General features: G+C 34.1%; 2 protein-coding genes across 2 annotated transcripts in view; one reads left to right on the top strand and one right to left on the bottom strand.

Annotated features, from left to right (window-relative positions):
- Window positions 1-2,574: 2,574 nt before the first annotated feature.
- On the bottom strand, window positions 2,575-5,603 carry vip (vasoactive intestinal peptide). Its single transcript, XM_052614022.1, has 6 exons — window positions 5,439-5,603; window positions 4,850-4,954; window positions 4,155-4,259; window positions 3,457-3,588; window positions 3,193-3,301; window positions 2,575-3,094 (listed from the first exon to the last, which is right to left on the bottom strand). Coding segments are annotated over exons 1-6 (462 nt in total). The 5' UTR covers window positions 5,441-5,603; the 3' UTR covers window positions 2,575-3,085.
- Window positions 5,604-11,502: 5,899 nt separating this feature from the next.
- The window catches only part of anapc1 (anaphase promoting complex subunit 1), a 52,295-nt gene continuing 51,941 nt past the window's right edge, over window positions 11,503-11,856 (top strand). The window contains 1 exon segment of the mRNA XM_052613796.1: window positions 11,503-11,688. The gene's annotated coding sequence lies outside the window, so the exon portion shown is untranslated.

The following is an 11,856-nucleotide window of genomic DNA, read 5'->3' as shown; positions in this document are numbered from 1 at the left end:
GAAAACCTGTTGCACACAATCCACTACATGCCTTCTGTCATCTGATTTATAGTTTAGTCTTTTTTAGCAAGTATAAGACCTTGTCCAAAAGTCCCCCTTCAGCTTGTGGTTGACGTCTGTTTTTGCTGTGAAATCTTTACTGAATTTTATAAAGTAAACAGAAGAATAACTTTTATTTTGTTAGTAATATTTAAAGATGTATTCTTACTGGACCCAAAGCAACTTCCTCTTCATGTTCATGTTCAAATGTGAGTAGCCACTGATAATTAGGCTTTTGAGAAATGTTAACTTGTTCATCTCTCAGTTATCATTGTATTTCATTGCATGTTTTGTAACTGCAGAGCTTTGATCATAAATGTAAGCATTTAAGACACCGGAGATACAGAATGACAACTCATACTTATTTCATTTTCTGTATGTATCTGCTATACTGTCTTAAAATATCATTGATTTATATTACAAGCTCAGAATTTCATGTTCATCTTCATATGCACCAAGTTGCATATTTGTGCTCAGTTTGGGCCTGACGTGTTTTTTCCTCCTTGAATATGTGCTCCATATTCCCCTATATCACTATGAGCCATAAAACATGGATAAATGAATTAGCTCATTAGCACTAACATATATTATATATTGAACATTATACAAATACAGGTGCATGAGAGATTTTTGTGAGGGATTTCAAAATATTTAATCTTTTTTTTGATTGTTTGTTATTGTCCATTCAGCTTAATTTCTAGCTTTTCCAGGAAGATGGGATGTGCCACAAGGATTACAAACGATGAGCTAAAATGATTGCATTAGAAGAAACCCAGCCACAGAAGAACACACAACAGCCTCTTCAGTTACCCCAAGTATACATCACTAGAGCACTAACAACCTGACAAAGCAATCAGAGAGCAGGCACTGACTGACCATAACCGTTATTCTTTACTATTAAGCTTCAGACATCCTAGAATCAAAGGTTTGCACTAACCTGAACTTTAACTCTATTCAAATTATGAACCTTTTAAAAATATTTTGTTTGTTGTCGTATTTTTAATGAATATAAATTAAAACTTTTTTATTTGTTCTGGTTGGTACATAGTCATGCTTAATATTATAGAAAAGAACTAAAAGTTTTTCAGTTAGAGTGTTTTCAGCGTATTCATTTTCATTTAAAAATACGGCATGCAGTTGCATCAAACAATGGTGTAAACATCATACAATGTAAATTGTGATAATTGTAATTAATAATCGCAATTACAATTTCAAGGGAATAATCGACAACTATGAATTTTGCCACAATTGTGCAGCCCTTTAATAAATCATTATTTGTTTACAAAATTTTTTTATTTATTTTGTTTATACATTTTTCATTTAAAACTATGCTTTACGTCATTTAAAATAATGGTTTACAACCAAAAATAATTTACCTAAATAAATTTGCATTTAGTTAGTTGTTTTTTAAAAGTTGTTTTACAACCAATTATTTATTTAAGCAAAATAAATGATAAAACTCAAAAGATGCTTAAATATATATTTTTGTAAAAAGGTTTGTGTTTCCAATAATAGTTAAATATATATATATATATATATATATATATATATATATATATATATATATATATATATATATATATATATATATATATATAAATATATATATATATATTATATTATTATATATTATATATATATAATTTTTTTTTTTTTCCATAATACAACCTTAATAAAACAGCTTGCAGTTTATTGTGCATATGATATACAAACGTCATATTTAGTGACAACACAGCTAAGGGATCAGCACAAAATGGCCATCCTTATTTTTGTGTCTTCACCGCTCAGTTGTCTCTTTTTAGATATTTATATCAATTATAGGTTAAATGGTGCAAACTAAAAAATTTTTCCAGGCCAAAGGACGACTCACAATAAATGTAATTTGACAGACATGCCTAATTTTGGCAACTAGAGTCCCATCATAGTGCATCTCGTCTTATATAAACGCCTTTTCTGTCATACCATGTCCTCTGACATTCATGATTCAAAATTTCCAGAGCTGCCTTCAACACATTGTAGATATGCTGAGTCACAGGCCAGCTGATAATAATGACCGTTTCCTTCAGAAGTTCTCAAAATGAGGGCCGAACACTCACGAAACGAGACCTTCAGCAGGAATTACATGAGTGAGTGATGTGTTTTCAATCGCACATCTTATGCTGTTTGATTTGGTGCCGTCATCTCAATGGAGAGCAGACAAACCCTTCTGTATACGACTACATATCATCATCCCTTGACACTCGTACATCATTAAACCGACTGTCTGTTTTATAAATTTACTATCTTTTTGTAAAGAAATGTGTGCTATACAGTCTTGAATGTTTTATTCGTGTCTTTCTCTGCACCTGTATAGTCCAATTTATGTGTATTTTCAAGACACAGAAATATAATTGAACATTACTCAAAATAATGGTCCATTATTCTAAACGGCCGTTACTGTGAAACCAAAGAAAACAGGTAGAACCTGCCCATAAATCACCTGCAATTCATGGCTAAAGTTTGTTTTGCAACATTGAAGTCGAGCGCAGTCAAGCATTTCATGACTCTTCAAACTTTTATTATACTTTGAATGGCAAAAATAAAGATATCCAATGCCCCGACCCTCCCAGACCCAAACGATCCCTCTAGAGTTAGAATTCAGACAGAAGAAACAGAAATATGTTCATCAAATAATTCATTTACAAAATGCACGTTGACTTCATGTGTTACTTCATCATTCGAGATCCAATCAGCAGTCTTCAGGTCCGAATATGCGCTTCTCACCAGTCCGGGGCTTGTTTCAATGCATTTATTTTTCTACAATTTACAGGAAACATGTCAAAGCAATTTGGTTTCCAAGGCCAAAGCACGCTATGTACATCTTCAAGCTAACATCTCTCATCAAAGTTTATTTTCAATGTACAGTGCAAACATTTACGTCATAGGTAACCACATTTTTCGGTTTCAACACGTTCTTTTAGTAGTATGTTGATGTCCTATACTAGACTGTGTAAATGGAAAACCTATGATGGTCTCGAAGAGTTGTTTTCTTGTCTTCAAACCGACCTCAGAGGGGCTAGAAGAGAAAAGATCAGTATTTAAATTAACTTTATTTACCAGTTTGACAGCACTTTTATTAATACAAAGTCATATGCATGTCTCCGTCTAACGTACCAATGGTATATGATTGAGAAGTCGGTCTACAGTGACGTCATCGTAGCTCTCCCGATACGTGGTCTCTCCTCCAGTCGATTCCTCCTGCAGGCTGGGTGGGTCTTCTTGACTGAAAAGAGGAAAAACACTAGTAAAATAGCCTTTTTATTGCTTAACATCATAGAAAATGTTCTTTGGTTCAGAGTATTTCATTATACTAGCAACATCTTGGATTGAAAGGCTTGGTAAAACCCACGAAAGCAATAACATGCTGGTGCTTAATACCTTCTCTTTCCTGTGAGAATGGAGTTGAGATATTTCTTCACCGCCATCTGCTTGCGAAAGCGGCTGTAGTTGTCTGTGAATATTGCGTCTGAATGACGCTTCATCGGTGCCTGGTCTTCCATCAAATCATCACTAAAATCATATAAAGAAATATGTCAGTCATGAATTTACAGTTTACATTCATGCATTTACCTTGTGATGGTTATCTATTTGGGAAACAGATGTATTGAACGCACGATATTCAATGATAATTCAAACTGTCCTTTCATGCTGACATTTACCTTTATTCATTTGTCCGACAATTCATTATAGGATTATATGGCTGGCATATAATCCTAAAGCCATTTTAATAATTTGTTTATGGTTTATTTGTTTATTTAAACCAAATACAGATTTACTTTATTTACTCCAATCCGGAGTCATAGATGCAAAATCACACCACTAACAGAAGACAAAAACTCTCTTTGCACCTAAAATCTTTGATTATATTGAATGATTACCAAAACATAAATCCAGTTTTACCAAATTCAGTTCATAGAAGCTCTGATCTTAAAATAGTTGGAGGTGGTTTTCTGGTTTCAGCTCACCTTCAAGCTGTTCTGGTCTGGTTTAATGGTTTAGAAGGATTTCTTTAAGCTGGTTTCAGCAGGGCTATGAATTATGTTGTGGAAATGGCCTTTAAAATAAGATATCTGTACCTGACCCGCTTTCCGATCAATGACTCCAGGTACCGTCTGGCAGATAACTGTCCTAGAAGTTTACTGTATCCGCTTGTGAAGAGCCCGTCTGCGTGTCTTGTATCTCTGCACAAAGACACAGAACCAAGTGACTCTCCAGAATCCAGTGTGAATTACACAGCTGCTCTTATCGTTCATCAGATTTGTTATAACTCAGCTTGGTTTAATCATATAAAGGCTTTAAAGTTGTTGTTTTTTTCTACAATCTCCCTCACACACACACATACACACACACACAACAAAACATAGTTAAGCTAAATAAAAAACATTTTCAAAGCTCCTATACTGTATATTACGTGTAGAAATGTTTCTATAAGAGCAAACCATCCATTAAGCATTTGGAGGTAGTTACATCAATTTAAAACTACACTGTGCATCTATAAACTACATTTAAAATAGAAACTATGTATAGCCTATATGGACTTGGTAGGATCATATAGCATGGCAAAATTATAATTTACATAATTATCTAATTAGACGAAAAAAAAAAACTTAGTTTCTCTGTGCTTTTGTCGGGTTGATTTACCTGCGCGCGCACCAATCTGATGGAGCGAAAAACGCGCGCGCATGTTCCGATATAGAAAATGCTTTAAAGCATCACAAAAGAGTTAGGAATTAAGTTTTATTCATGTGCTTTACGAAAATAGAACTCTTACCTCATGGAGGCGAAGGGTAAACTTAAGGTCCGGGCATATAAAACACTGGAGAGAGTTATGAAGAGCAAAAGCTGAGAGCCGTTCCTCACGGGCATTGCTTTACACCTGTGCATACATGAAAACATGCTGTTTTTACACACTAAATAAAACGACAAACATAACTGAATTTTACATCTTGAATGCAATATTAAAGACATTTTAATGGATTTGAAAAATTAAGTCAAATATGCAACCTGTTTTCGGTGTTTGAATATATTATAAAGAGTTTTTTTTATGGAAGACCTTTCTGTTTTATTAATTAAAAGTTGTTATGCTTTGCTTAAAACCATTTTAAAATTAGTTTCGTTCAGTGAAGTCCTGTCCTGTTTCGTTACAAGACTGCGGTGTTTTATTATAATACTATAATAAGAAGAAGAAATGACTTAAACTGTTTCATTGTGAACATTAATTAATGTAAATGCCGTGCCATTTATGTTTATATATGTTGTGAATGTAAAATAAAACTAGTCTAAATGAATGCAACATGCACGTAAGTAAAAAGCGCCTATGGTAAATGTTTAACTAAGTAAATGCAATCAAAGGAACTCACATGGGCTATAGAGATGTGATCCGCGCGCTGATCGGGGTCCTGAAATACCTCCAGTAAAACCTCCCAAAGTGAAAAGGTGGGGTTTTAAGTTCCTTTGCGCGGTCTTGTGTCTCTTTGAATAGTCTCACCCCTCGCCTCGTTTTATATGTCTGAATACTTTCCATCAGACAGGAAGACAATCAGATTTGATTTGCGTTAATACGTCACGAAGAAAGTCCCACTGGGATTGATGTGTTCGTCATTGGTCGACAGGCACACAAACACACACACTGGTGAAATTAAGTTTGAGATTGCTCAGAATGTTTTGTATTATTCCTGGTGATTCATTCTTTGGATATTTGTTCGCATGGATGCACTTTTTGGTCAAAGAAGAGAGAGCTGAGACAATGCATGAAATAATAAACCCTGCATGACTTCCCAAGTCAAAAAAACATTAAGAAAATTCAAAAAGACGTGCACATCATTTTTTATTTAAAATTTGGAACTGATCCAAAAAAAACATCTTAATGGGGATATTATGAAATATGTATTCTACAAAATCTTTAAGGACACATTTCTATAGGTTCCATGAAGGAGCTTTGACATCCGTGGAATCTTTCCATTCCATAAAGAAGTTCTTAACAGAAAACAAAAACAAATCTAGATTATTAAAATATGCATCACAAATTAAAAGAAAAAAAATGTGACAGATGATGACAGACAGACAGATAGATAGATAGATAGATAGATAGATAGATAGATAGATAGATAGATAGATAGATAGATAGATAGATAGATAGATAGATAGATAGTATATAAAAAAAAATCTGTAATGAGTCCTCTGTGGGCTGCTGTGGCTTACCCGCATCTTAACCCCGATTCAGTCCTTTTTGCTAACTGGATCACTCTCTTCATTAAATACATCACTGCCAAATTAATGAACAAACATGGTCAGTTGTTGAGTGCTGCTAGTGACATAAACCAGACTCTTTAAAGCATAAAAACAGGAAATGTTTACATGCATAAGTGTCCACCAAGACCCTAGAGACAGTCGTCCTGAACACTCATTTTAGTTTGCACTGTCGTCATTTATTCTCATAATCAGTAATATTATGTTAGCTTGCTGTTGGCCTTGTATTAGGACTGTCCTCATTGTTTGAACAAAGGTATGGCATCTAGATGTATGGTGAGCCCTCTAGGTTTCACATTTAACTGCGTTAACAGTGACCTCTGTCCTCTGTCCTTAACAGCTTTATTTGATCTGGATCGCTGTTTTCTAGGGTCTCCTTGTGGACAAAGTGATTAATGAGAGATGTAGACTGCAGATGCAATGCCTATAAATCAAGTTTACAAATGGAATTTCAGTCTTTATTCTGTATTCCCAGCCTTACATCTGATGCATCAAGACAGAATCTAAGTGCAAGACTTTCTGTGGCTGGATGAATTAGACGGAGAAGTTTAATATATAGTGTTAGGAGGTTGTTTAAATCAAAAATCATCAATAGGAATAGTGATGCTTGACAGTGCAAGCACCATTAACATGCAAGTTCAAGTGTCATGTGATTTCCTGATCCCTTTTCTTCCTTTGCTTATTGTTTCCTCTCTGTTCTCTCAATGGACCTGTCTATAAAGTGTTAAAAAGACACATGGACAAAACAATAATAATATGTCTTTAGGGATGCCTAACACGCTAAAAATGCATGAAAATATTTTAATTAAATCAATATGTTAATGTAAGGTTTGTAATATTTAGCATATTGTCATTTGTATGACATTCATAGAGGAAGAATCAGTTATAATCTGTCAATCAATCAATCAATCAATCAGCTTTATTTATATAGTGCTTTAAACAAAATACATTGCGTCAAAGCACTGAACAACATTCATTTGGAAAACAGTGTCTCAATAATGCAAAATGATAGTTAAGGCAGTTCATCATTGAATTCAGTTATGTCATCTCTGTTCAGTTTAAATAATGTCTGTGCATTTATTTGCAATCAAGTCAATGATATCGCTGTAGATGAAGTGACCCCAACTAAGCAAGCCAGAGGCGACGGCGGCAAGGAACCGAAACTCCATCGGTGACAGAATGGAGAAAAACACCTTGGGAGAAACCAGGCTCAGTTGGGGGTCAGTTCTCCTCTGACCAGACGAAACCAGCAGTTCAATTCCAGGCTGCAGCAAAGTCAACACATCAATATCGACTTCCCTTTTTGTCTTTATAAATTTATGCATTTAGCAGACGATTTTATCCGAAGTGACTTACATTGCATTCATGCTAACAATTTTTCCTAACATGTATTCCCCCAGATTCGAACCCCCAACGCAATGCTCTACCAATTGAGCTACAGGAACACAATTTATACGGTGGACCAAAACCCAGTGACAGATAAGTTAGATAAATCCTTAAGTGCGTCCAGATTAATGCAGTGAATACATCTGTACATGGCCACACAGAGGACATTAGCTTCAATAATGTTATCAGAGCATCATTAGATCTGTAATGAAAGCTAAGGACAACAGCGTCATGCCCCCGATACCACCGTTCCACATGGCCAATCACATTATGTTGTTATCTATCTATCTATCTATCTATCTATCTATCTATCTATCTATCTATCTATCTATCTATCTATCTATCTAAATGAAGTGTAAAAAACTGAACACATAAACATTCACAGACAAAAATGTTAACTGTCATGGAATATTTAAATCCTTTGGGTTTATTTATGACTAATGGTTTGCAAACACTGACAAAAATGTCAAACTGTTTTCTGGACATCTTCTCACACATGAACATCACACTGTTCCTTACCGGTTGCCTGTGTATTGCATATGACTCAGATATATATATATATATATATATATATATATATATATATATATATATATGACAGCATGCGATGGTGAAATATTTTCTCCACACAACTCTGTCGTATTGTGTAATTCTTCATTCGATATTGCCAATCAAGCTAAATCAGCTCAAGTTCAGCAGGGCATGCAGTGGAATGACTTGGGTTTAGTCATATACAGAAACAATCTGAAGGACTGAAAATCAGTTCTGAGGTGACGCTTGCCATATGTGTGAGAGGGAGGAGTTTTATTGAAAAATAATCGAGTGAGATGACAACACTGGAGACACATTCATCCAGCCGCACACTATCTAGCGCACATTAAGAATCCCTGTGAGTCTACAGAGGAAGCATGCAACTCCTATTCTGACTCTATTGAATTCATAGGTCTCAGCACATCCATCGCTATTGTGTCAGTTTATGGGAAATAAAATGCCTGAAACTCACTACCACCTCAGAACCTCCATATAGTGGTTTCACTCAAACAGAATATGTTCCTCTATTGATTGCACAAAACAAAACAAAACAAAAACAAATATGAATAACTTATATACAGCATGCATGATACAATATCATGCTTGCATCAAATGCCAAGCAATTTTTCTAAAATTGATTTTCCAGTCATATACAGCAGTCAACATTTGAAGTGGATTAAAACCTTTCATCAAAGTTGTCCTAAAACCAAAACAATACCCATTCTTGTCTTAGGACAACTTTGATGAACCTTTTTGATCCACTTCAGATGTTGACTATCACTTTCATTTAGAGAACTGCAATTCAACTCATTTTTTTGACCTGCATCCTTCAGAGAGCAAATAGAAAGTGTTATTAATAATCAGTGGCTTCAGGTTTTAGCTAAATACATTGCAGATATGCTGACTGAATATAAACCTAACAGAGCACTCAGATCACTAGGATCGAGTCAGTTAGAAATACCAAGGGTTCACACAAAACAAGGGGAATCTCCGTTTAGTTATTATGCTGCCCGCAGTTGGAATCAGCTTCCAGAAGAGATCAGATGTGCTAAAACATTAGTCACAATCAAATCTAGACTCAAAACTCATCTGTTTAGCTGTGCATTTATTGAATGAGCTCTGTGCAATATCTGAACTGTATTTTATGCAACCTGAAATTATTGCACTGTATTTTACATATATATATTTAACTCTTAAATTCCTTTTAAATACATTTGTAAATCATTTTCAAAGTTTTTAAATTCCTTGTTTTATTTTTGCGATTTTATTAATGATTATATTACTTTATTTTATGTAAAGCACTTGGAATTACCATTGTGTTCAAAATTTGCTATATAAATAAACTTTCCTTAACTATAAAGTTTATACCACTGATATGCATTTATTTTGTTCATAATTAAGAAATTACCAGTATTTAGAGTATAAACATGGATGGTATTAAAAATCATAGCAACAATAAAATATTTATTTGCTCTTCTTTCAACAGATCTTTTGTCATTATTATTAGGTGCATGGTATAGTTAAATAAAATGTATATTTGAATAAAGTTATAAAGCAGATTTGTGGAGTGTATAGGACTACATTACTTTCATTCGTTTTGCATACGCTTTTATCTAAATCAACTTACAAATGAAGAATACAACAACATAAAAGATAAATAAGAGACATTAACATGAGAAGTGCAATTAAAATGTAATTAAATTAAATCATGAAATTGTTTTTTTATGCTGGCAATCACAAAGAAAAGTACTAAGGGACCACAGTAAACTTCAAATGGGGCTTCAAAATATCTTAAAGATTATAAAAAAATAAATATTTGAAATATATAACAAATTAAATCTTTTAAATATATTAGTGCGACATAAGTATCTGTCACAAATCTGGTCTATGAAATTCCATTCACTCCAGAGGTCACCCGCTCATTACATATCTCAACCTGGACTACATTTCCCATCATCCATTGCACTGATTGCACACAGCTGTAACCAATCACACACTCATCTAAAGTCAATCACACATACACTATATTACAGCCACTCAGATGCTCAAACTGCACAGTATTGTAAAGCGTTTATCACTCTCATAGCGAGGAGACATTTTTAGTTCTTAGCTCCTAGTCATAGTTTTGCTTTGCCTGCTATCCTGTGTTCAGATTTTTGCTTGTGTATTTTGGATTATCCTTTCGTCTTGTCATTGTGACTATCTTTGCATCTCGCCTGGACTATCATTCATGTTGTTGGATTACCCCTGTTGTCAAGCCCCCTAGATATTGTTAGACGCTGATCCACCACACCCGTTTTTGATTACTCTTTTGTCTTGCCCTCAATATACCTGTTTTATGACCACATCTCTGACTGCATATGGATCCGCACATCTCTCGTCTCATCATCTCCATAACCGGATCATATCTACAGGAAAAAAGCAGGAATTTTAAGTACAATAAAAAACCTTTAATTAATTTTAATACACTGAAAGGCTATCTTTAAGTAAAAAAGTCTATGTCAGAAAGCAAAAAAAAAAAAAAAGCATCATGCCCATGAAGAATTGCCTTCAACCATTGAAAGATGACTTTGCAAAGATTAAGAACCATTGCTGTAAATATAAATATTAGCGACAGAACTTCTTTTTTTTTTTTACATTAGTCCTGGAAGTATCATGCTTTATATATATATATATATATATATATATATATATATATATATATATATATATATATATATATATATATATATATATATGACATATATATATATATATGACATATATATATATATATGACATATATATATATATATATATGACATATATATATATATATATATATATGACATATATATATATATATATATATATGACATATATATATATATATATATATATATATATGACATATATATATATATATATGACATATAAATTAAATTTAGCAGACGCTTTTATCCAAAGCGACTTACAGTGCATTCAGGCTATTTTTACATATTATGTGTTCCGGGGGAATCGAACCCCCAACCTTGCGCTTGAGCAGTGCCCTACCAATTGAGCTACAGGAACACATATAAAGGACCACGGTGATAATTTTAATTTAGGAAAAATGACACTTATGACTGGTTTTGTGGTCCAAGTCACATATATATCAGAAAACCATGGTGTGTTCCCATGATGCCATCACTATTTTGCTTAGGTCGCCTTTATGCCCACTTGCTCACTTCCAGAACGCAGCTCTCTGATTGGTCAGACGCTCGGAAGTACGTCACGGGATAACAACATGAGTATGTCCGCGGTCATTTGAAACATTGTAGTGTGCTCACTCGTTTTTCCCTGCATACTTTGATGTGTTTGTTTGTTGACCTCAACGAGCAGGCGATTGCAGAAGGAGAGACATCTGTCAAAGGGAAGGACCGCACTCCAGTACAGGAAGCTCGACTATTTGTTATTATTTAGCAGGCGAGTATTTGAGCGGATGTTGTTAGCAGTAGCGCCGCTGCTAATGTTGACAGGATGACTCACTGACTGCATCATAAAAACTTTAGTGTTTTTCCTCAAACAGTGTAAACATTTTAAAGGCTCTCTTTTGTCAGAAAGAGAATTGAATACGAGAGATATTATTTCGTA

Source organism: Carassius gibelio, chromosome A13 (assembly GCF_023724105.1).
Source record: "Carassius gibelio isolate Cgi1373 ecotype wild population from Czech Republic chromosome A13, carGib1.2-hapl.c, whole genome shotgun sequence".
Classification (NCBI taxonomy): Eukaryota; Metazoa; Chordata; class Actinopteri; order Cypriniformes; family Cyprinidae; genus Carassius; species Carassius gibelio.
This window is presented reverse-complemented; position numbering and strand designations above follow the sequence as displayed.

Bases quoted from the DNA above. Each gene is read 5' to 3' on its own strand.
- vip (XM_052614022.1), bottom strand. The intron at 4,260-4,849 runs GTAAGAGTTCTA...GTCTTTGTGCAG, and splicing joins TTACCCTTCGCCTCCATGAG to AGATACAAGACACGCAGACG. The intron at 3,589-4,154 runs GTACAGATATCT...ATATGATTTTAG, and splicing joins TTGATCGGAAAGCGGGTCAG to TGATGATTTGATGGAAGACC.